Source organism: Protopterus annectens, chromosome 14.part0 (genome assembly GCF_019279795.1).
Source record: "Protopterus annectens isolate FY-2018-M chromosome 14.part0, PAN1.0, whole genome shotgun sequence".
Lineage (NCBI taxonomy): Eukaryota > Metazoa > Chordata > Ceratodontiformes > Protopteridae > Protopterus > Protopterus annectens.
In genome coordinates, this window is record NC_056748.1 from 1,099,797,085 (window position 1) to 1,099,823,843 (window position 26,759).

Below are 26,759 nucleotides of genomic sequence, written 5' to 3' on the forward strand. Positions count from 1 at the left end.
AAACTGCAAAAACAATGGATTTATGCAGATCTAGTCCAGGTACAAATTTGCTGCATCCAGAACTCTTTGTAAGCTTCTGAGCCCCCCCCCCCCAGCCTTTCTTTGTTGGAGGGAAGCCTTCTAGCTTATCAGTGGGAGTGGTAAGCATTAGGTAGCCTATCTATCACAAGAGCAGTGGTTCCTGGCCCAGAAATTGTAGCTATTGGCCGTTTGGATGTTTTTTCCATCTCTTTCAACATTCTGGTTTAAAAGCCGCACTTGCGCTTGTTTCCCACCTTTCCTGTAACTAGCCTAGTGCAGATACAGAGTTGCTGTATCCAGGACTGTTGGTAAGCTTCTGAGCCCCACAAGCCTTTCTGTGTTGGAGGAAAGCCTTCTAGCTTATCAGTGGGAGTGGTAAGCACTAGGTAGCCTGTCTACCATGAGAGGAGAGGTTCTTGGCCCAGAAATTGCAGTTTATTGACCATTTGGACAGCGTGTCCGTCTCTTTCAACTTTCTGGTTTAAAAGACCACATCTGCACTTGTTTCCCATCTTTCCTGTAACTAACCTACTGGGTAGCACTAGAAAGCCTTAAACTGATACAAGCCTTCTGGCTTAGAAGAGAGACCTTGGAGTGATTATCAGTTTTCTGTACTTTCTTGCTGTACTTAACTGTTTTCCGCATAAAGGCAGATTTTCCAGTGTTTATTGTGATTCAAAAGCTTGTTTTTTTCACATATTGTACTTATTTGACTGCCTGCACTTTTAAAAAGTTTTTTTTTGTTTAAATAATTTGTTTAACTGCTGTAGGCTACACACTAAAGTGTGATAGCCTTTTCTGATCGTTTGTAGTTGTTTAAAGCTGAAGTGTATTTTTTACTGTTTCTGCCTTATCTTTTCAAAAAAACAACAAAAAAAATTCCTTGTTTCCCACCTTTCTAAGCTTGTATAGTCCAGTTTTCAGGCTAGTGCTGAATTCAGGGCTGTGATACTAGTTTCTGAGTTGCCCATACCTTACTTGGATAGAAGGAAGTTTCTCTGTTCACCTGTGAGAGAGGGGAGCTTTGGGCAAACTATCAGTCCCCAGAGGAGTGGTTCCAGCCCAGAAGTTGTAGTTTATTGGCCATTTTGGGCTAATTTCTGTCTCATTCATTTCCCTACTATAAAAACCACGTTTGCACGGTTTTGCTCACCTGGCAACGTTGGTTAGCTACAGTTAAATTATTCCCGACTCAACTAAGTCTTCTCTTCAGTTTTTCCCTTGAAACTAGTCTAACTTTCAACCGAAGCACTCAGAAAGCATCCTCCAGCCCAGCACTTGCTCAAACCTAATAGCAAGCACTAATATACCCTGACACTGATTGCCCAGCAGGGCAAGGCTCTTTATTCACCCCTCACCAACCAAGCAACTAAGCAGCTCACAATACTATTCAGGCATGACCAAAGGGCAATTTCAGGTGTACTCTCCAGTCCAGCTGGTGAATCTGGGTATCCTGAGGCAATGTTACAACTGCCTCATGTACACAGACAACCCTCTCTTCCTACCACAAAACACTAACATATGCTAGAAATGCAATTATACAGCTAAACTGGAAGCTAAGCTGTCTCCACCCAAGGCTGGAACAGACAGTCAAGAGGAGAAGCTTAACACTTGCACTACACCAACAGCCGCACACAGACCTATTAAAACAGCACTGGCAAAAAATACACATAAATACACAAAATCATATTCGGAGGCTCTAAATAAAAACCTACAAAAGCATCAGAGACCTCCAAAGCAGACACCCAAACAACCTGCACCTCCCGTCACAAACCAGACAACGCATAAAACACAAAATCAGTGTGCCACACAATCACAGCCCTTAAGGCAAAATAACATACTTAACACACTAGTAATAGGTGACTCTATAGTCAGGCACATGACGTCCCACGCACTAGGCTGGACAAGCAGAAGGTTACTGTTAGCTGCCTGTCGGGAGCCAGAATCCGCCACATAACACAAGCACTCAGGTCACTCCAGAACAAGTACAAATATGACTTTGTCATTGTTCATGTTGGTGTGAATGACCTGAGATGTACCTTCCTGGACTACATGAAAAGAGACATGGAAGAGCTCTCTGATCATGTAGCCCAGGCTGGTACGGCCCTGACCCTGAGTAGCATCCTGCCCTCACCAAGAATGATACCTCAGTATAAAGAAAAAATGACCAATTTCAACAATTGGCTAAGCTTCTGGTGTCATTCAAAGGGGATCCAGTGTCTGTCAGCCTGGGACGACATGCTCAACAAGCCGTATTGCTTCGCAAGAGATGGCTTGCACCTGTCACCCCTAGGCTTTTGAATACTGGCCAAAGCTCTTGCTGCCCCCATAGTGCCTTTTTTAGGCAAGGCTCAAAAGTCAAACCCAACTCCGTAAACAGCACAATTAACAAAAAACTGAGGGTTATGCTACTCAATGCCAGGAGTTTAAATCTCAAAATGCACGCGCTCGAAGCACTCCTCAGTATGGAGAATGTCGACATCTGTGCAGTAACTGAAACCTGGTTCAAGGCTCCAGAGAGCACCTAAGCACTACCGGGCTACAACTCATACCACACGTTTCAGCCACAGAATACGGACCGAAACACAAAAGGAGGGGGTGTATCCATATTCATCAAGGATACCTACATCTCCAGGTTAGTGGCGCAGCATGATACCTCTGAGATCATCCATGTGCAACTAACATCGAGCAAATCTGCAATGCAAATTGTGGCCTGCTACAGATCACCCTCCATGACCCAGGACCACCACTCCACCTTTCTGGAGACACTGGAAAACATGAAGGTCCTACCGAATGCCCTGATATCGGGCAATTTCAATTACCCTACCATTCACTGGGAAAACTACTCAAGTACAAACTCCCAGGCCCAGTGCTTCCTGGAATTCATCAACTCAAACACCCTGGATCAGCTGGTAAACTCCCGTACCAGAGGTGAAAACATATTAGACCTGGTCATCACCAACATGTGCGACAGGTGTTCCACATCAGAGGTCAACCCGTCACTGGTTAGATCAGACCATAAACTAATCACTCTGGATGTCCACACCCCACCACCACCCCCAACTAAGGAAACCACAGTAAAAAACATTTCTAAAGCAAGCTTCACCTTACTTAAGGCAGATGTGGTAAGTTTCACAGCCCCCACGCTAAAGGATAACGCTGCCCAAGATGCAGAAACCTTTACAAATGCACTCTATGAGCACCTACAAGGATGTATGGACCATGTCATCCATAGTAAAACCAAGACTCACTCCTCTAAGAGAAGGAAACCAGTTTGGTGGACCCCTGCCATAAACAGGCCATACAATAGAAGGAAGAAACTAGTTCAGAAAAAAAGCAAATCTCAAGAAGGAAAGACATCCCTGGTCAGTATCAGTAAGAAACTAAGATCTCTCATGAAATCACCCAAGGCTAACTTCGAAAGAAAAATAGCCAAGGATTCAAAAGATAACCACAAAGCCTTCTTTAGCTATGTTAAGTATCTAAGTGGCAACTCACAGATATGAACTGAACTAGTGCAAAATAGCACAAAATATACTGAACCTACTGATATTGCCAACATCCTGGCAGATAGATTCAGTGCAAACTTCACCCCCCTCTCACCTCAAAAAGGGCCCACAACAATGCCGGAAAAGTGTAGTGTCCCAAAAAATCACAGACACACAGGTGAAAACAGCCCTTTCAAAAGCCAAAAACACAGCGTCAATGGGACCAGATGGTGTCCCAGGCTACGTCTTGCACAAACTACAGAACGAACTAACCCCCCCCCACCTAAACACGCTGTTCAACCTCAGCCTCTCGACAGGCTATGTGCCCATAGAATGGCGCACAGCAACGGTTATTCCTCTCCCCAAAGGAGGGGCCACAACTGACCCTGGTAACTATCTCCCCATAAGCCCGACTATTCTGGTCTGCAAGGCTATGGAGGGCATCATCATGGAACTCATTAACAAAGACATTGGGAACCTCCAAACACTGGACCCGACCCAGTTTGGCTTTGTTAAGGGCAGATCATGCCTACTAAACCTGGTTGACTTCTTCGAGACAGTCACCAAGGCCATAGACAAGGGAAAGGTGGTTCACACAGCCTACCTTGACCTCGTCAAAGCTTTCAACACCATTCCCCACTCGGGTTTTACAGAAAAACTCACCAGCCTGAACATAAACCCCTACGTCATGAGATGGGTTGCCAACTGGCTTACAGACAGAACTCACACAGTAAGAATAGTGGGCTCTAGGTCCAACTCTAAACCAGTCACAAGTGGTGTCCCACAAGGCTCAGTCCTGGGACCCCTACTGTTCAGCATATACTTCTCAGAAGTACAGGCAAACACAGGAGGACTATGGCTAACCAAGTTCACTGATGACTGCAAACTGGGAGCCATAATTGACTCTCCGGCAGACACAGACATCCTCCAAAAGGGCCTTACTGAGACGGACACCTAGTGTCAAAGTCATTGCCTCAAGCTGAATGCCAAAAAATGCATAGCCATCCCATTTGGGAAAAACAAAACACCCACGAATTACCACATAGGTGGCAGCCCCCTTAATACAGAAGAGGTAATAAGAGATCTGGGGACCCAGATAGATAGTAATCTCTCCTTTGACAATCATATTGCTAAAGTAGTTAGGAAATCCTTCTTTGTGGCCCATCTAATTACTAAAGGGTTCACATCTAGAAATAAAGAGGTTATAGTGCCCCTCTATTCGTCACTCATTAGACCCATCATAGAGTACAATGCCCTATTTGGGATGTACCTCACAAGACACTTCCAACAGCTGGAAAGACCACAAAAATTACCTCACCAAGAGTATTACTAGTCTCAAACATATGTCCTATGCAGCCTGACTGAAAAAACTCCGGCTGTACTCAGTGGCATATCGCTTACTCAGAGGTGATCTCTGCCTGACTTACAAAGCCATGTCCAACTCAGAATTGATGAACATGCTCCACCTAAAGAAATCCAAGTCACTGTGAGCCACGCGCTCTAGAGAGCTAAACCTCACCACAACAATAAATAGAACATGCTAGAGGGATAGATTCCTGTCACAGAGACTCCCCATGCTTTGGAACAAAATTCCAAACTACATCAGGCAGAGCCCCTCACTAACACTCTTCAAGAGAAACCTTGACGAGTGGATGGGTAACAGAAAATACACCCCTGGGATCACTTCATTGGTTCTGCTTAACAGAGGATCAGTTAATTAATCAATGGGGTGGTGAAAGCCGGCACACTCTGGCTAGGTTTATAAATGCCCTCAGGTAGATAGCCTAGTACCTACCTATGAACCTATTAGATGGGGGTCAGGTACACACCATACTCTTTCAAAGTCAAAGTAAACTTTATTGTCATTTAGACTCATACACAAGTGCAGGCTAAAAGATATTTCATTGTTTTGAGCTCAATGTGTAGACAAAAAGATATAAAAATATAACAATATAAAGGGTCTATATTACGTTGCCAAAAAACCTTTCCAATGAACATGATATTGTTGACACATAGTCAGCAAAATTCACTTCCTCAATTCGCTGAATACTTAAAGGGCAAACAAATACTTGCCCTGCAACCCAATGGACCTAAATCTAGCTAAACCAAACACACCCATATGGGGGGCTGCACTCCCCACACCCGCTCCTAACTAAATATACCAACTCCAAGATTGTACTTCAGTGGAGAAAAGGGCAAAATTGTTTAGTTGGCCAACTATATTTTTCCTGAAGTCTACAATTACCTCTTTGGCTTTGTTTACGTTCAGAGACAGATTATTGTTGTCACACCAGTCAATCAAATGTTTCACTTCCTCCCTGTAAGCTGTTTCATCAACATTGCTGATTAGGCCTACGACTATAGTATCATCCACGAATTTGATTATGTGATTTGAGCTGAATCTATCTGTGCAGTCATGTGTCAGCATAGTAAACAGCAGAGGACTGGGAATACATCCTTGAGGGACTCCCCTGCTCAGTGTAAGGATCTTCGAGTTGTTATTGCCAACTCTTACTCTTTGCAGTCTGTCAATAAGAAAGTCCAAAATCCAGTTACACATAGTACTGACCCCCAAGTGAATCAGTTTCTCTATCAGATGTTGCACTATTACTGTGTTAAAGACAGAGCTGAAGTCAATGAATAGCAACTGGATATAACAGCTCTTGTTTTCCAGATGAGCTATGGATGTGTGGAGTGCCATTAAGATGGCATCTGCAGTGGAGCAGTTGGACCGATAAGCAAATTGGAGTGGGTCTAATTCTGTAGGAAGATTTGTTGTTAAATAGTCTTTGACCAGTCTTTTGAAACACTTCATTACTGTAGAGATGAGAGCTACTGAATGACAGTCATTCAGGTGTGCTGACTGAGACTTTCTAGGTAGTGGTATGATTGTTGTGTTCTTGAAGCACTTGGGTACTATGGCCTGACATAGACATGTGTTAAATATATCAGTAAGAACCATGGTCAGTCGGACAGCACAGTCTCTGATCACTAGTCCTAGAATGCTGTCTGGTCCTGCCTCTTTCCTTGGTTTACCCCACTTAGAGTTCTCTGAACATCGGCTAAGTTGAGACAGAGTGCTACCTCATTTTGTCTGGTGGTGAGTTTTATAGCCTTTGTGTCATTCCATTTGTCAAGCCCGCTGAAGTAGGTGTTAAGCTCATTTAGAAATCCGATGTTATCATCACATTTGGTGGATACAGGCCTGTAGTCTGTCAAGGATTATACCCCCTTGCCATAGACTTCTAGAGTATTTTAGGTCTGAGAAGTGACTCTGGATTTTTTGGTCATAGGCATGCTTGGCCTTCTTTATTCCTCTGTTTAGGTTCAATCTCATCTCCCTTCTTAAAGGCAGCATTGCGTGCTCTTAGGAGCTCATATACGTCACTTGTTAACCAGGATTTTTGGTTGGCCCTTATGGTGATGGTTTTGATGGTTGTCACATTGTCCACACATTTCGATATGTATGCCATCACAAATTCTATGTACTGTTCTAGATTGATGAGTTTATGTATGCCATCACAAATTCTATGTACTGTTCTAGATTGATGAGTGGGATCTCCATAGCTGTGACCTTAAATATGTTCCAGTCCATGTTCTCAAAGCAATCCTGGAGTGCTAAGACCGCTCCCTCTGGACATATTCTTGTTTGCTTCTTAGTTGGCATGTCTCTTATTAATAGCAGTTTATATGTAGGGATTAGCACGATGGCCAGATGGTCCAAGTTTCCCAAATATGGGTGTGGTACCACCTTATAAGCCAGTTTGACATCGGTATATACCCTGCCCAGTATGTTTTCTCCCCTTGTGGCAAAGATCACATGTTGGTGATAGTTAGATAGAAATGACTTCAGGTTTGCTTGATTGAAGTCACCAGCTGTTATGTGAGTGAATTCTGGATTATGATTCTGCAGCTCATTGATTGCCTGGTGAAGTGTGGCCAGTGCCTCATTGGTGTTGGCGCTGGGAGGAATATAAACAGCTGTGATGCTCACGCCATTATACTTCCTTGGCAAGTAGAAGGGTCTACATCTTAGCATCATGAACGCAATGTTTTCTGAGCAGAGTGGTAATTGTCTCACAGTTGGTACATCATCTGTTATTGACATATATACAGACACCCCCTCCTCTAGATTTGCCACCAAGGATGTCAGCTCTAAATAATGTCAACCTTTCCACATGCACAACACTATTACTGATAATAGAGTTCAACCAAGTCTCTGTAAACATGAACACACAACTATTTCTCACCTTGTTATTTGTAGTTACTTCTAGCCTTATGTAGTCCATCTTGTTTTCCAGGGAGCGAACATTGTCCATTAACATAGATGGAAGTGCAGGCCTGTGTGGGTTGATCTTTAACCTTGCAGATATTCCTGCTCTTGTTCCACTTTTCCTTGGTGTTTCACATCTTTTTCCTTCTTCTCCTCCTTTTAGATGTGTTAAAAGTTAGGTCTGCTTGTGCAAGACATCTTGGGCCATGAGTGAGTATAATTCCTTGTTCTCAGAGTTCCTTAAGCTCCTGGAGTGTAGTAGGCCTTACAGGCCCGGCAGACAGCAGTTGATCAAGCCTGCAGTACAGCTGGAGTTCCTGGAGTTTAATAGGCCTTACAGGCTCTGCAGACATCAGCTGATTGAGCCTGCAGCACAGTGTGCCCGAGGATCAAATTTTTAGGAGTTTCTCTTTACTATAACTTAGTTTACCTTCAGTACTTCCCTTTAGTTCTGGATTTTTCATTGTTTTAGGTGCATAAAAGACAAATAATGCACATTTCCCAGTCAAGTCAAAACAGCCGCAACCTCACAGGGCACTGCTATTTTTTTTTCTGGATAGGGGCAGGATCATATGTTCATTGGGTGGGAGCATTGCAGAAGATGATTAAATTACCTGGCAGGTGGAAGTCCAACTCAAATAGAGCATATATTAGAAGCATTTTAACTAGTTTTATTTTTGTTTGCTTTACAGCTCAAAGAATACCAAGCCAAACATGGCAGTGTATCATCGGCCACTCCTATGAAAAAAGATTGCAATGTAGACTGCAACACAAATAGGGAGATGCAGCAGTGATTGGAAGAGACTGTCTTTCTAATATCAAATGGTTCTGGGTTTCAGACAAGAGGTGGCCTCAGTTTAGACAGGTGCTGGAACAGGCAGTAAATTAGGTAAGGGCTCCAGAGAGAATGTTGCTGCATCTGCTGGTTAAGGAGGATGATATTGGCCAGATGTTGATTAGAGAGCTGCTAGAAATAATTACACAAGAAATTAAGTCATGGTGGCCAAGTGTTAACATATGCTGGTCATATGTAATACAGAGACTGAGTTGGGGGTGGGCCAGTTCCATTTGGGCAGTGGAGAGAATGTGCCACAGATTTAATAATACAATGATCAAACTGTTGGAAAGTATGGGGAGATGTCATATAACCCATCCTCACATTAATACTGACTGGCCAAATGTATTAGAAGGTTGCTATTCACCTGTCATTGGAAGGGTAGCTCATTTTTCTCAGACCTGGTGGCAGGGTTATTAAGTTAGTGTTCCAGGGTCCCCTTTCTTTGGTGGTAGGCAAGAAATGTAAAGGAGGCCAAAGTCATATGAAGGGAGTTTCCAGAACTTACCAGCTGAGTCTCCCACAGAGTAGGTGGTCCCAATCTGGGAGGGTTGCCAGGAGATGGGCCAGTCTGCCACCTTCCATTAGCAGATTGTAAGGCAGTTCAAAGAAGAAATTGATTGAACTTGAATTATTGTAGGAATTATGTGAATGTTGATAGACAGGATATTGACAGTGCTTCCTGCTCTGTGGTACTTGGGTGATATATACATGTGATAATGGCCTGCCAGAAATTCCTGCCCTGTGCATATCTCCTGGAATAGTTGAGCTTCCAGTCAGTTGATTAGGAGGACAATTAGGAAGAAATATATGTCTGTTTTTTTCATTATTTATGTTGGCATTGGTATAGCAGCAATAAAGTCACATAAATGAAATAGAAAGTCTGCTGCAATGGTTTAAGAAACAATGGCTATAGAGTTCATAGGTGTGTACTAGGCTAATGACCCTGGAGTCTTTACAAGCCTAGCCCCAAAAAAATTGTGCAGGCACCGTGCCATCCAATGTTAGTTCACAGTGCCCATATCTAGCAGGGAAACTGGAATGATCACTGGAGTGAACTTTCTGTTACCCATCCACTCGTCAAGATTTCTCTTGCAGAGGGCCAATGAGGTGCTCTGCTTGACATGAATGGGAAGCTTATTCCAGAGTATGGGCAGTCTTTTTGGGAGATGAACCTGTCCGTCCAGCATGTTCTGTTAATTGTGGTAATGAGGTTGTGATCTCTGGAGCGTGTGGCATGGGGGGATTGGGATTTCTTTAGGTGCAGCATTTCAAGTAGGGCTGGGTCAGACATGGCTTTGTAAGTCAAACAGAGATCACCTCTAAGTAGATGATAAGAGACTGGGAACAGCTGAAGTTTCTTGAGTCTGTCCATGTTGGACATGCATTTAAGGCCTAGGATCCTTTTCCTGAGGTACTTTTGTGGCCTCTCCAGCTGTTGTAGGTGTCTGGTCAGGTACATGTCAAATGGGGTGTTATATTCGATGATTGATCTAATGAGGGATGAGTAGAGAGGGATGATGACCTCTTTCTTCCTGGATGCAAAACCTTTGGTTATAAGATGTGCCACATAGAAGGACTTTCTGATCACAGTGGCAATGTGGTGGTCGAAGGTGAGGTGGCTGTTGATCTGGGTGCCCAGATCTCTTATGGCTCCTTCAGTATTCAGTGGGCTCCCATCAACATGGTAATTCATGGGAAATTAGTTTTTTCCAAAGGGGATGATAACACATTTTTTGGCGTTAAGCTTCAGGCCATGGTTCTGACACCAGTCATTGGTCTCAGAGAGGCCTTTTTGTAGGATGTCTGCATCACTTGGGGAGTTGATAATGACTCCTAGCTTGCATTCATCATTGAAACTGGTCAGCCAGAGTCCTTCTGTGTTGGCTTGGACTTCTGAGAAGTAGATGCCAAACAGGAGAGGGGCCCAGGACAGAGCCCTGTGGGATTCCACTCGTGACTGATCAACAGTCTGACTTGAAATCCACAACTTTCATTCTGTGGGTCCTGTCTGTGAGCCAATTTGCAAACCACCTAGTGATGTAAGCATTGATGCCTAGTTTGCTGAGTTTATCAATGATACCTGAGTGGGGAATGGTATCATAGGCTTTGGCCAGGTCGAGGTAGGCTGTATGCACTGCCTTCCCCTCATCCACAGCCTTGGTGACTGCCTCAAAGTCAACCAGGTTCAACAGGCAGGATCTCCCCTGGACAAAGCCAAACTGTATGAGGTCAAGAGTCTGGAGACTGCCTATATATCTTTGTTAAACAAGTCCATGATGATGCGCTCCATAGCTTTGCATACCAGACTTAGGCTAATGGGGTGATAGTTCCCAGGGTCTGTAGTTGCTCCCCTTTATGGAATGGGATGACTGTAACAGTGCGCCATTCGTTAGGGACATAGCATGAGGTAAGGCTGTGATTGAACAGGGCACACAGATGTGGTGCCAGTTCATTTTGTAGCTCATGTAGGACACAGCTAGGGATATTATCAGGTCCCATGGATGCTGTATTCTTGGCTTTGGACAATGCAGCTTTTACCTGTGCCATGGTGAAATGGTGGGTACCAGGCTTTCTTCTGGTATTGTGATAGGGCCCTTGAGGGGAGAGGTAAAGTTGGCACTGAATCTGTTGGCCAGTATGTTGGCTATATCTGTTGGCTCAGTATAAGAGGTGCCATTGTGCAATAATTCAGAGCAAATCTAGGTATTGCCTTTGAGGTTTCTGATATAGCTATAGAAGGCTTTGTGATTCTTTTTGTTGTCAGCCGCAATTCTGCCTTCATAGCTGGCTTTAGAGGATTTGATAAGGGATCTCAACTTTTTGTTGAGACTGATAAGGGAGGTTTTCCAGTCTTGTGACTTAATTTTTTTTCTGTTGTAGAGTTTATTAATGGCTGGGGACCAATAGATTGTCTTCCTTTTTTTGGAGGAGAGCGTCTTAGTTCTATTTGGTATGGCAAGGTCCATGCATTTGTGTACATGCTCATACAGTGCACTGGTGTATGATTCGGCAGTCATGCAGCTATTTTCCATTGGTGTGGGTGCCGAGAAGTTACCCACCTCTGTTTTTAGGAGCCCAAAGTCAGCCTTAGAGAGGTTTTTCAGGGTGGTCACCTTAGCGGGGGTGTAGGTGAGATGCAGATTTCCATGGTGATCAGTTTGTGGTCAGATTTAATCAGGGAGGGATTGACTACAGGTATGGAGCAATGGTCTCCCATGTTGGTGATAACCAGGTTGAGGATGTTGCTTCGTCTAGTGGGGGTCAGAATGAGCTGGTCCAGGGCATTGGAAGTGATAAATTCCAGAAAGCGTTGGGCCTGTACATTGGTACTTGAATAGTTTTTCCAATTGATGGAAGGGTAGTTGAAGTCACCCAGTATGAGAGTATTGGGTTGGACCTTGATAGATTCCAGGGTGCTTAGGAAGTTGGAGTGAGAGTCTGAAGACATGTTTGGGGTTCTGTAGCAGGCTATGACTTGTATTTCCGTCTTACCCAGTGTTAGTTGTACCTGAAGTATCTCAGATGCATTATGCTGGGCTACCAGTCTAGAGGTGTGCGTATCCTTTAAGAATATGAAGACAACACCGCCTTTGGAGCTTCCAGATGTATTCTGGGGCTGAAAGGTATGGAATGGGTTGTAGCTTAGGAGCACAGAGGTGCTTTCTGCCTCTTTTAACCAGGTCTCTGTTACAGCACAGATGTCGACATTCTCCATTTTAAGGAGAGCTTCAAGCGAGTACATCTTGAGATTTAGACTTCTAGCATTGAGCAGCATGACCCTCAGATTGCATTTGTTTGTAGCTGTTATGGTGGAATTTTTGTCTTTGGAACACTGCCTAAAAAAAGGCCGTATAGGGGTGGCGAGAGCATTAGCCAGTACCAGGAATCCCAGGGGTGACCGATGCAGGCCGTCTCTGGCAAAGCATTGAGGTCTGTCGATCATGTCGTCCCAGGAAGACAAATACTGGATCCCCTTAGAATGACACCAGGAACTTTGCCAGTTGTTGAAGTCAATCATTTTCTGCTCATACTGTGGTATAATTCTGGGTGATGGTAGAATACTGCTCACGGCTAGGGTCATACCTGCCTCGGCCACATAATCCGAGAGTTCCATCACATCTCTTTCATGTAGTCCAGGGAAGTACATCTCAGGTCATTCACACCCACATGGAAAATGACTGAGTTATATTTGTACTTGTTGTGGAGTGACCTGAGTGCATGTGTTATGTGGCGGATCCTGCACCTGATAGACAACTGACTGTCACCTTCTCCTTGTTCAACCTAGTGAGTGGGACATCAGTGTGCCTCACAATTCAATCTCCTATGATTAGTACATTGGGCAAAGTGTTTTGCCTTAAGGGCTTAGGTTGAGGGACACACTGTGGTGGTGATCTATGTGTTCTGGAGCTGGTGCTGTGTTGTGGTGGTCGAGTGCATTTCTGTCTCGGGGGTCTCTGTTTCTTGGGTAAATTTTTATTGAGAGCCTCCGCGAAGGTGGGTGTATGGTTTGTGTTTCTATGTGTGGGTTGTGATGGTTGGTGTTTTGGAGGGCTGTGTGTTCTATGTAGTGAGTTGCAGGTGTTGAACTTCTCCTCTTGACCAGCTAGTCCAGTCTTGGTTGGAGCGTGCACTGCTTCCAGTTTGGTGATATAAATGCAACTCTCACAGGTATGAGTATTGGGAAGTAAGAGGACAGGGTTGTCTGTGTACATTAGACAGTTGCCACACTGTCTCAGAATGCCCAAGTGCATGAGGTTAGCAGGAGAAAGCACAGGGAATTGCCTTACAGTCATACCAGGAGGGGTGGTCATAACTAATAAGTACTGGTGTTGTTACTGAGTAGGAACAGCTAGTGCTGATAGCACCTGTGTGTGCTACAATAAATGCTACAAAAGCCTGTTAAAGGGCTAGCTGATTAAGCTAATTGAAGTACGAGAAGTAAAAGAACAAGCACGTTCTGACGGGAAAATTGAAGAGCAAACTTTCTGGCACCAGTAATAGTTTACCTCAGCTGAGCACTGCTGCATGGTGCGCAAACACTGCTTTTAAACCAGAAAGTTGAAAGGGATGGAAAAAATTCCCAAACGGCCAATAAACTACAATTTCTGGGCCAGAAACCACTCCTCTTGTGGTAGATAGGCTCCCTAGTGCTTACCACTCCCACTGATGAGCTAGAAGGCTTCCCTCCAACACAGAAAGGTGTGGGGGCTCAGAAACTTACAAAACAGTCCTTGGTACACTTGAAATGCAAAAACACAAACAGGTAAGAAGAGTGTGGCTTACAAAAGTAAATAATGAAGTTGGTTGAGTAATGAGTAGTTGGGAGTACCCAACCTCAGACAAACACTAAATGGAATCTCTTTTTTCAGTGCTACAGCAGACTTTCTGTGTAAGAGAAGTCATACGAGTTTGGTTTCATTTGTCCAAGTCTTTTGGGTTTCTAATACCATAATGGAAAAGGACCCCATTCCTAAGTCAAAATATGATTAAAGTTTATGAAATTAGTATTGTTTCAATCTTTAATGTTAGCCAAAAGTGCTCTTCTCAGCACCCACAATGTGGCCAGAATTGACTCCTCCTGCAATTCATTTGAAGTTGCATCCATCAGTAGCATATCTAAATACGACTGTAAATTCTATTTTGTGAGACCCATTGCTCTTACTACTTTTATCCTTCTTCCCATATTCCCCTCATTTCTGCGTGCAAATCCAGGTGATTTATAACTCTGTATCTCTTTCTCTGTATGTAAGACACTGTAATCACTGAGTGTAGCAATTTCAATGATCAATGCCACTTTTTTTCTTTTCATATATTAATATATCTGGTTTTCTCACCTTTTTTTTTTTTTTACTGTCTGTAATGGCTGATCCCATGTGATATAAACTTCATCTTTCTCTGTATAATGCTTTGTGGCTTACATTTCCAATGCTTTTCAGCTACTTTAGTACTGTAATGTTTGCACAATTCCCAATACAACATTCTTACCACATTATTATGCCTTTCAATACATAAGCCCTCTACCATTACATGTGCGACAGTTACAGTGCTTGCATTTGTCTGTTTCTCCCACATATTCAGTGGATGTTGTAAACCAAAGTATAAGTAGTCTACTGTCCTTGGCTACCAATTTTAACCTTTCATCTTTTGGAATCAATTCATCTCTCTCTAACCATTCCTGCATCAGATCCTGGTCAACATGAGGTTGTTCGTGGAGTTTTCTGTACTTGCAACTATATTTATGCCGTTTCCATATTTCTTGCCTTTGCATCTGATCCTTCACCTTATGTTATTTCTTTTGTTAAATGGCACATTTAGTTGCTGCCTGATTTTTGTCTACTTCAGGTTTGACTTCCATTCCCACTTCTACTAAACTAAGCAGGGAAGTCATCTTACATTTGTTCTCCTCATGTTTTATTATGTTTGGATGATCTGGTGAGATCAGCAAATATGTATGCAATCCTACAATTGCAGATCTATACATGTAATCAATTTTGAAGAGGCCCATACCTCCTTCAGAATGAGGAATATATAATTTTGGTATACACTGAGTTTTATATGTCATTTGATAAACATGAATCATTTTTGTTTTCCTGTTCAACTGATCCAATACTTTTTGGAGCCAGTCATTCACTCCATAACTAAGTTAGAACAGGAAGATTAAATTTGTTTATAGCATGGACTTTGTCACTATATGTCAGGGCTGTTTTCAATATTAATTTTAGTCTTCTAAAATATTCCTTTAATAAGTTTTGTTCATATTTGTTCATGTTTTATGGCTGATCTGTCATCAATTCCCAAATAAATTACACTCCCTCCTGCTCATGTTCCTTTATATCACATTCCTGTCCCAGACTATTTTCTTGGAGCTGCAGCTTTCCTGCTTTAAATGCTGCACATTTATCAAGACCAAATGACATTCTTATATCATCTGAGAAATTTTTGACCACTTCCAGTTGTGCTTTCAGCTCGTCATCTGATGAACTATGCAGTTTTAAATTATGTGCAAAAAGGAAATGAGAAATCTTTACACTTTGCTTTCTGGTAGCCAAATTGCAACCATATCCTAATCTGTTAAGTAGACATCTTAATGGGTTAAGGGCAAGACAAAAGAGCAATGGTGACAAAAGAGTCATCCTGGAATAGCACCCTTTGAATTTTTATCCCTAGAATAATAAATTGCCCTTTATCATAGCTTAGCTGCAAAGTGGTTTGCCACTGTTTCATGGTCACTGTAATGTAATTGATCAATGCAGGGTGTATCTTACACATTTGTAAACACTCCTTTATCCACAAATGTGGGATGCTGTCAAATGTTTTTTTGTTATCTATCCATGCCATACTTAGATTCTTCCCCTTTTTACACTTTTCCATTATGATGTGATTTAATGACACATTATCCTTTGTTCCATATTACTTTCATTGTTACCCTTTTGTTCTATTGCCATGATTGAGTTTTCTTCTAAATGACTATAAACTCTGTCAGTATCAGTTCCAATATAACGTTTATACATTGTTGAAAGGCAAGCTATTTGCCTCTAGTTTTTAAGATAGCTTGCAGGTTCACTCTTAAGGAGGAGTTTAGTTTTTCCTGTTGTTGCTGCCTGTTTGAAGCATGCATGTAAGTAGTTCTTACTCAGGGCTAAATCTTTGTGTAAAGATGTTAATACTTGTAGCCAAAAGTTAGGAACTCCATCTGGGCCTGGGGTTTTCCAGTTAGGAGCTTTTCTTAATTTTGTTTCAATTTCTCTAGCCGTTACATAATTCCATTTCATATCCTGCAGATTTGAACTTCTTACTGTTTCTTTTACTTTTTCTATCCATTCAGCATCTTTGTTATGTTCTATGGGATCTTCGTGGCTATTTTTCCAAAATGTGTCTGTTTCTTTGTTTTTATGGTGGTGTTTCTATTCCTTTAGCTTTGTTTCCCAATTCTCTATAAAACTTTTTGTCATCAGTGAACTGCTTTTTTCCTTTATACTTATCTACATATTCTCTAAGTTTTTCTGCCTGTGCTGTTAGCTTCAGTTTATTATTTGCAATAGTGTATGATAAATCCTGGTCTGTTGTAATATTGCACATTGCTTTTATCACTTCTAGTTTTCTAAGTATTTTTGTTGATCTGTTCCCTCGTCTATACTCGTCCTTAATTGTTTTATAAGTTTTCTCTATTTGATATTTCAGTAATGGCATTTGATTTCTTCCCTTCCTTTCCCTTATTGCCCTGTACTTTTGTGGTAATATTTTATCTGTTAGTAATTTAGTTTCACAGTAATATATCCTATTTACCTCCATTACATCCCATGAATTTCTGTTAATAGTCTTGATTACAGTGTTCATCTGTTATTTCATTTATCTATTTATTTAGCATGTGTTTACCAGGAAAGTCCGACTTGGAACAAAGCCAATATTCAGTGGAGTCCCAGAGAGAAATGCTCCAGATGGATATCTTTGTAACGTGGGAGGAAACTGGAGCACCCAGAGGAAACCCACACGAATGCAAGGAGGACATGCAGACTCTGCACAGAAAGCCCCCCAGCCGAGAATCGAACCAGAGAACCTCTTGCTGTGATGCGACAACACAACCGCTGTACCACTGTACTATCTGTTTTATCAGACTTCGAACCTTTTTGGTCTTATTGACTTTCTGTAATCTATTTCTTTCATCAATCTTAATATGTCCATCCACCGCTATTAAATCAAGCAACTTTTCCCTTAGATCATTTCCCTCTAAACTGAGGGCACATTCTTTTTTCTCTGTTTCCTGCAGGCAGTCTACAGAAAGTTCCAGAACATCTGTTAAAGTGCAAGAAATAAATAAATAACAAAGAGATTTACATTTCAATCTTGAGTCAAGAATAACTCTTTAGGATCTGCAAAGTATTAGTTTATTCCAGACAAACAGTGCTGGGAGACTGCCTACTCAAAATTTCATATCAGTCTCAAAACACATAAAAATAACACAATTTTATACCTTTTCTTATCAGTTTCATGCATGCAGAACTCTGACATAACACAGCTTTTAACAAATAATATAATTTAAAAATATTTTATGTTCTCGTGATCCTTGCTTTTAGCTTCACATGAACATTTCACAAATGTGCCTTCTTTAAAACATAAACCAACTGGCCTAAGAATCTGACCTTTGACTTTGTTACATTTAATATCAGTACACACTATCTTTGAAAACATTCTTGCAACGACTCATCCCCCATCCTAAGGAGGACAGAGCTTAAAAAAGATCTCTATCACATTGTTTTTTTTTCTCTTCTTCCCTTCATTAATATTCTAAAACCAGACTCTTTCGAACATAGTAACATCCCTTAACTCCTTCCACACTTACTTTGCCTTCAGTTATCTGTCAGTACACTTATAATTTGATATTAAAGAGAATACAGTTGCAAGATACTTGAAATACAAAGCTACAACTTATGTGAAACTGTGTTTTGCATAATTATGCATCTATACTACATTTTAGCTTTAACATAAACATTTGTAAATATTTTATTTGACTCATTTGTGAAGAAACTGCAAGTATACATTTTGTGAAGAATATTCATGAGACAATATATTTTTTCCATAACACATCTTCCTGTGACATATTCTTTGCATCCTGCATCATACTTTGCTCTTTTGTCTGGGAACTCACTGGCCTATCACTCCACAACATTGACTGCATCAGAGTTGCCACTGTTTCCTGGTCCTTCTCTTGTTGTGCAACAGCAACTGAACTTTTGTACCAACTTCCTACTGAAGGCTCCAGAATATCTTAATGCTTCCTGAGCTACTTGTTTCGCCTTAATTTGGGGACTCTGTGTTCCATCATGCTGTGACATTACCAGAGTTGGATCCTCTACACTAAGTCCTTCACTTCGCAGATACTCCATAACTGCAGTTTCTATTTCTTTAGGTTCTCCATTAATAGTCTTTTTTTTCTACTTCCCCCTTTGTTCTTATTTTTTTATTGTGAAATTTCCCATATCCAGATGTCTTTACCCATATTTCTCTTCAAATATTTTTGGTGCTGCTCTTTTTGTATTTATTAGTTTTGCTTTCTCTTTTCCATAAATTTTGCACCATATTAAATCTCTTTTTCTTTCCCATGTCCATATTTCTTCTTCAGACGTCTCCCACTTCACCTTGTTCTCCTTATTTTTATGACTCATTATACCATCATGCTGTAACATAACCTGTGTTAGACCTTCTACACTAAATCTTTCACTTCACATGTATTCCATAACTTCAGCTTCTATTTGTTTAACTAATCTGTTCTATGTTCCCCCTCTGTGATCTTGGTGTTTTGTGATTTTCAATAAAAGATCCTTTTAAGAAGGAATCCTGGTTTCCGACCTCTATTTGGACACTCCTTGCAAGTCTTTATTTTTGGTTTTGGTTGTCGCTTGACTTGCTTCCATCTTTTGGTTTGATCTTATTTTTTATCTTGTGAAATTTTTCATATCTGGGTGCCTTTGCCTGTATTTCTCTTCAAATATTTTTGGAGCTGCTTATTTGTATTGATTAGTTTGGCTTACTCCTTTGCATACATATTACACCATATCAGATTTCTCTTTCTTTCTCATGCCCATATTATAGCAATAACCCACGCCTGGGTGTGGGTAATGCTGGATTTACCCACGGTTGGCGTGGTTTGGTCCCGGGCTAAGCCCGAGGACCAAACAAAGACAACCGTGGTAAATCCAGCATTACCCACACCCAGAAGTGGGTTATTATATATAATGACATTATTTAAGAAAAGAAATAATTACTTTTCTTAAATAATGGCATTGTATAATGCCTCTTTGCTGCCCTTCCGCAGCTGTCTGGTGTTCGCGGCAGTTCTGATGTACTGCGCATGCCTACGCAGTACATCAGAGTTGGCAAAAGCAACGGAGAACGCAAGATCTCCGTTGCTTTACTCTCGCTATGTTAAATGGGTTTAACATGGCGAGACAGCTTTAAAATAAGCAACGGAGATCTCCGTTGCTTATTTTAAAGCTGTCTCGCTATGTTAAACTCATTTAACATAGCGAGACAGGTTTAAAGCAACGGAGATTGCAAGATCTCCGTTGCTTTTTACACATTGTGTCGCTATGTTAAAGGAGTTTAACATAGCGAGACAGCTTTAAAAAAGCAACGGAGATCTCCGTTGCTTTTTTTAAATCTGTGTCGCTATGTTAAACTCTTTTAACATAGCGAGACAGTGTTTTATACTAACGGAAAAAGTCTGGGCGACCGGACCTTTTTCCGTTAGTATATTGAGGGATTTACAACGGGCACGCTGGTTGGGCTGGCCAATCAGCGTGCACGTTTTAGAGTAGGCATTGTATAATTCCTTTTAATACCTTTCAAAAATCTTTAGGTTTTGTTCTTTATATTTTTGCACTTCCTCTTATCACTTTTTTTTACCAAATGGCCCAGGATTTCTTGGTCTATATAATGCTTTTCATGGATCTGTTGTATTAACAAACACAAATTTGCAAATGAGGCTTCTGACAGTTTTTTTTTTTTTTTTCTTATGCAAGTATTTTTCTTTCCTCTAATTTCTTTCTTAATCTTTTTGAATATCTTCTATCTGGAAATTCTGGGCTTTTTGCATAATAGTAACAATACATAATTTCGTTCTATCCTCAATAGTCCACTCTATCATTTGTATCACTGTTTTTGTGGCCTGTCTGTTTTTGTGTTTTTGTGGAGTACTAGTTCCTTCGACAACAGGGGGCCATCCTCCCCTTGAGCCCGGCATAACCCTGCTGTATGAATGTTTATCTTGAGGATTCTATACTGTCACTATTTTTTCAGTCCTGGCACCAGTGCACATAACAGGATTGGGCACCCAGTTGTTTTTATTTTTAATCTATTTCTGTCCCTGATATATGCTATATAATATACAGTCTATATATCATAGGTTCATAGGTTCGTACTAGGCTATCTGCCCTAGGGCATTTATAAGCCTAGCCAGAGTGTGTGTGGCTTACACCACCCCTTAGGATGAGAATACTACGCCCTTTTAGGGTTTAGTTTACTATGCTTCTGTCTAGTAATGACACAGAGATGACCCCCGGGGTAAACCTACGATCTCCCATCCACTCGTCGAGATTTCTCTTGAATAGAGTCAGTGAGGGGCTCTGCCTAACATGGACTGGGATTCTGTTCCAGAGTGTAGGGAGCCTCTGGGTTATGAATCTGTCCCTCCAGCACGTCCTATTTATTTCTGTGTTGAGGTTTAAGTCACTTGTTCTCGTGGCTCTGATGGATTTGGATTTTCTGAGGTGGAGCATGTCCATTAATTCAGGATTGGACATGGCCTTGTACGTCAGGCACAGATCACCTCTGAGTAGGCGGTATGCGACTGAATAGAGCTGGAGTTTTTTCAGTCGGGCAGCATGTGACATATGTTTAAGACCCTTTATCCTCTTGGTGAGGAACTTTTGGAGTCTTTCCAACTGCTGCAGGTGTCGGGTGAGATACATCCCAAATGGGGCATTGTACTCAATCATTGGCCTGATAAGAGAAGAGTACAGGGCACAATGACCTCTCTTGATCTAGATGTGAAACCCTTCATGATAAGGTGGGCAATATAGAAGGTCTTCCTAACCACTTTGGCAATGTGAGTGTCAAATGAGAGGTTACTGTCAACCTGGGTCCCTAGGTCCCTGATTACCTCTTCCGTACTTAATGGATTACCGCCTATGTGGTAATTTGTCAGTACCTTGTTTTTCCCAAAGGGTATGACTATACATTTTTTGGCATTCAGCTTAAGGCCATGGCTCTGGCACCAATTATCCATTTCTATGAGGCCTCTCTGAAGGATGTTTGTGTCCGCTGGAGTATCAGTTATGGCGCCCAGTTTGCAGTCATCTGCGAACTTTGTCAGCCACAATCCTCCTATGTTTGCCTGTACCTCAGAAAAATAAATGCCGAACAAGAGGGGTCCCAGGACTGAGGCCTGTGGGACACCGCTTGTGACTGGCTTAGAGTCTGACATAGCTCCAGCAACTCTGACCCTGTGGGTTCTGTCCTTGAGCCAGTTTGCAACCCATCTTGTGACATATGGGTTTACATTTAAGCTGGTGAGTTTGTCTATGATGCCCGAGTGGGGTATTGTGTCAAAGGCTTTTGCAAGGTCAAGGTAGGCTGTGTGAACTGCCTTACCCTCATCAATGGCCTTAGTGACTGTTTCAAAAAAGTCGACCAAGTTCAAAAGGCAGGATCTGCCCTTGACAAAGCCAAATTGGGTAGAATCCAATGTCTGTAGGTCCCCAATATCTTTGTTTATGAGTTCCATAATGATCCTCTCCATAGCTTTGCAGACCAGGCTTGTCAAGCTTATGGGGCGGTAATTTCCAGGGTCCGTAGAAGCACCGCCTTTGTGAAGTGGGACCACTGTTGCCGTACGCCACTCTTTGGGTACGTATCCTGTAGTAAGGCTAAGATTAAACAGCAGCCTTATGTGTGGGTTTAGTTCCTCTTGGAGTTCATGTAGCGCACACAGCCCGGGACACCATCCGGTCCCATTGATGCTGTGTTTTTAGCTTTAGAGAGGGCGGCTCTCACCTGGGCATCTGAGATGTTAGGGAGGCTACACTCTGCTGGGATAGTTATTTCTCCTTTTGGGGGGGAAGGGGAGGAGAAATTTGCACTGAACCTGTCTGCCAGAATGTTGGCAATGTCAGTGGGTTCAGTGTATTTTGTGTCATTTTGGACTAACTCTGAGCATATCTGGGAGTTTCCACCCAGGTTTCTAACATAGCTAAAGAAGGCCTTGTGATTGTCTTTTGTGTCTTTTGCGATTTTTCTCTCAAAGTTGGCCTTGGATGATTTTATGAGTGATCGTAGTTTTTTGCTAGTACTGATCAGAGATGCCTTCCCTTTTAGGGATTTTGCTCTGTCATGTAGTAGCTTCCTCCTCCTGTTGTAAAGTTTGTTTATGGCTGGGGTCCACCAGACCGGGCGCCTGCCTTTGGGGGAATGGGTCTTGGTTTTATTTGGGATTGCATGATCCATGCATTCTTGAAGGTGCCCATAGAAGGCATTTGCAAAGGAATCAGCAGTGTGAGTTGTGGTTTAAACTGGCCCAGGGGCCTTGAAGGATACCACTTCAGTCTTAAGAAGTGTGAAGTTTGCTTTTGAGAAGTTCTTCACTGTGATCTTTTGTGCAGGGGGAGGGGGCGGGATGTGGATTTCCAGTGAGATTAATTTATGGTCTGATCTTACCAAAGAGGGATATACTTCCGGTGTGGAGCATTTTGTCCCCATGTTTGTGATGATCAGGTCTAGTATATTGTCTCCTCTTGTGGGAATGGTGACTAGTTGTTCCATTGCATTTGAGTTTATGAATTCTAGGAACCTTTGGGCTAGGGTGTTGGGGCTTGAGTAATGTTCCTAGTCTATGTTTGGGTAGTTGAAGTCTCCCAAAATTATGGTATTTGGAGAGACATTCATACTCTCCAGTGTCTTCAGGAAGGCTGTGTGGGGTTCCTGAGTTTGAGAGGGTGGTCTGTAGCATGCTACAAACTGTAAGGCAGTTTTGCCTATGGTTAGTTGCACCTGGATAGTCTCCGATGCTTTGTGCGTTGCCACTAACCTGGAGGTGTGGGTATCTTTGATGAAAATGGATACTCCCTCCTTTTGTGGTTCGGTCCAAGTTTTGGGGCCAGAAAGCATGATATGAGGTAAAACCAGATAGTGCTGGGGTGCTCTCAGGAGCCTTGAACCAGGTTTCAGTCACTGCACAGACATCGATGTTCTCCATACTGAGGAGGGCTTCGAGTGCATCTTGAGGTTTAGACTTCTGGCATTGAGCAGCATTACCCTTAGTTTTTTCCACTTGTGTTTTCTAGGGAGGTAGGTTTGTCATTTGAGCCTTGCCTAAAAAGGCACTATGGGGTGGCAAGAGCCTTGGCCAATTACCGGAAGCCCAGGGTGACAGGTGCAAGCCATCCCTTGAAGCAGCGTGGCTTGTCAAGCATGTCATCCCAAGCAGACAGACATTGATCCCCTTAGAATGACACCAGTAATTAAGCCAATTGTTAAAACTGATCATTTTGTCTTTGTACTGTGGCATCATTCTTGGTGAGGGTAAGATGCTGCTCAGGGTCAGGGTCATACCGGCCTGGGCTACATAATCAGAGAGCTCCTCTATGTCTCTTTTCATGTAGTCCAGGGAGGTATCGTCTCAGGTCGTTCACACCGGCATGTACAATGACTGAGTCATATTTGTACTTGCTGTGGAGTGACCTGAGTGCTTGTGTTATGTGGCGGATTCTAGCTCCCGACAGGCAGCTTACTGTGACCTTTTCCTTGTTCAGTCTGGTGAGCGGGACGTCAGTGTGTCTCACTATGGAGTCACCTATTACAAGTGTGTCTGGCATGTTGTTTGGCCTTAAGGGCTGTGACTGTTTAGCACACTGACTTTGTGAACTATGTGTTGCATGTGCTATGTCTTGAGGTGGTGGTTGCTTGGGTGTCTGCTTTGGAGGCCTCTGTTGTTTTGGTAGATTTTTAATCAGCCTCAGTATGTTTTTGTGTGTTTATGTGTTTGGTTTGCAGTTGTGATAGTTCTATGTGAGACTGGGTTTGTGGTGTGTGTGGTTACCTTCTCCTCCTGACTGGTCTTGCCAGTACTGAATTGAGAGAGCTCAGCCTCCAGTTTGGCTACATAGTTGCATCTCTCGCATATATTTGTATTTGTTGGGAGGAGGAGAGGGTTGTCTGTGTACATGAGGCAATTGTAACATTGCCTCAAGATTCCCAGATTCACCAGCTGAACAGGAGAGGACGCCAGCAACTGACCCTTCAACATGCTAGAAATAGTGAAAAAGATTGCTGTGTAAATGAGTCAGAAAGGACCTATAGGGAAATGGGTACTCAACAGAATTTATTTTCAGTAATTTTCCTTTGGGAAATAACAATTTAAATGCAATATATATGTATGGTCTATAGATGGCAGTATATTCACTGACCAATACCTTCTTCATAATTAAGAACTTGCGTTTTTTCAAAATGCAATACATGAAACATATTAATTCCTGTTGGAATATATAAGCATTTATTTATTTTCTATTTTTTATGAGTATTGAATGTTCTTCCAAAGATGTTTGCATATAATGAAATGGTGATGAATTAAAAATTAGATTAAGGTATTTTTAAATGATGTTCTTTTAAATGTTGTATTTAATTTAATTGGTGAATTTTTTAATTAATTTATTGAATGGGGTATTTAAACTAGTTAGAATTGCCTAATGAATTACATCTGATGAAGTGTTGGGATACAAACGAAAACGCATTTGGATTGAATAGCGTTAATGTTGGTGCCTTTCCGTTGCTGTGTTTTGTGGTGTGGATTTACTGTTTTTGGCTGTCGTGAATAAAAACTATTCCATTTGAACTTGGAGCTTCCGTGGCTTTTCCTTTCCTTCTTTTTTGGATTTACAGTTTTGATTCACCTCCGTTTTGTGGCTTTCTTAGTCTGTTTTGGTGGTTGGAATGGAAAGCCAGGAAGTACCTGCAAAATCTTTGCAGGAAGACGTCGGCATGACGCGTAAGCTCATAGGGCAGCTCACTGAGCTTATCAACCTTCTCACCCCCGTAGCCTCCACGCTGCTAACAGCACACAGAAGGAGGGAGTCTGTTTCCCCACAAAGAACCGAATGGTTGGAACCAGTGAGGAGTACAGATATCGGTAATGGCGAAATGGAGCTTATGGGCGCGAAAGAGGACGCCGGCTGCAGCAGGGAACGAGTTAGAGGTAGCTTCAACCCTGAAAACACGCCAAATGCCTTAAAAGAGACTTCCAGCGTGGAGGCAAACGGAGCAAGGGATAAGCGAGATAAGAGGCCACTTCGTGGTACTACTGGGAAAGGTACTGTTAACAATACACAGGATTTAAATGACTGGCTGTTACATCAATTTGATTTTAAAGACAGCAAAAAGGGTCCTAAAGTGCATAATGGGCATAGCACTTATAAGGACAACCTGAATATTTTATACAGATTAATGAATAAGCATAGAACTTTAAATGTTGAAAATGGTTATTTAACTGAATGTATAGCTAAACGGATTGTACCTAAGGGATTAAGAATATATAAATACCCTAATAATGTTCTAACAAATTCTGATTTTCATAAAGAATTGATAGAGATTTTTAATAATTGTGGTACTGAAATGCTGAAACTTATGGTGAAAGAGAACACTAGACTACAGGAAGAATTGTTTAAAGAAATAGAAATACTGGATAAAAATATTAGGAAAGATTTACTTTTTTCTATAGAAGAAGAAAGAAGTAAGTATTTTAAAGTTAGAGACGACATAGATAATAATATAGATGAGCTTATAAAGAGAAAAATGAAAAAGATGGACCGTGATATATATGAATATCAAAATAATATATGTTACCCATTACCATCTAATAGGAGAGGTCAAAAGGACAACTTTTATAAAGAAAATAATAAGTTAAATGGGGAGCAAGCTAATGAATATTTACCATTTGAAGGTGAAAATGAGTATGATGAAGAATTTCCACCCTTGAGAAGATCCGAAAGAATTATGAATAAACAACTTGGTAATGAAAGGAATTTTTATGGGAGGGGGGGGAGAAGGGGGAGGGGGAGGTATTAACGGAGGTTAATCACCCCCTGAATTCCCCAACCCCACCCTGTTTGGATATGATTACACATGACCATAACAAATGGACATATAATAATTTCAATATTTACAACTACAGTCCCTTAGAATTAGAAAAAGACCACTTCAACTTGCTTTCTAAAGGGCTTAAATATATACCTTACAATAGAGGGAGTATTACAAAGTCCTTAATGGACATTAAAGTGTTTCTAAGAAAAATTAACTTGCACTTCATGTTCCCTAATTCTGTAAATAGAACAGATATGACCTTAAGGAAGAAATCCATTTACAACCCACCTATACACCCCCAGTTGAAGTGTTTCGAGAAACTGATAGAGAAGGAAATTAGACAGGAAGAATTAGACATTACCAAACTTCCTAACAACATGGGGAAAAATGAGAAGAAATTGCTCTATGATATGAAAAATGATTTTAATTTAAGAATAATGAAGCCTGATAAAGGGAGGGTTGTAATCATGGACAAAGTGGAATATGACAGTAGAATGTATAAGATTTTATG

At 41.7% G+C, this 26,759-nt stretch overlaps 1 protein-coding gene across 1 annotated transcript in view; it reads right to left on the bottom strand.

The window, feature by feature from the left end:
- The window catches only part of LOC122788766 (major centromere autoantigen B-like), a 39,906-nt gene extending 14,754 nt beyond the window's left edge, over positions 1–25,152 (bottom strand). Inside the window, 1 exon segment of the mRNA XM_044055660.1 lies at positions 25,122–25,152. Coding sequence (XP_043911595.1) covers positions 25,122–25,152 — 31 coding nt within the window.
- Positions 25,153–26,759: the final 1,607 nt, after the last annotated feature.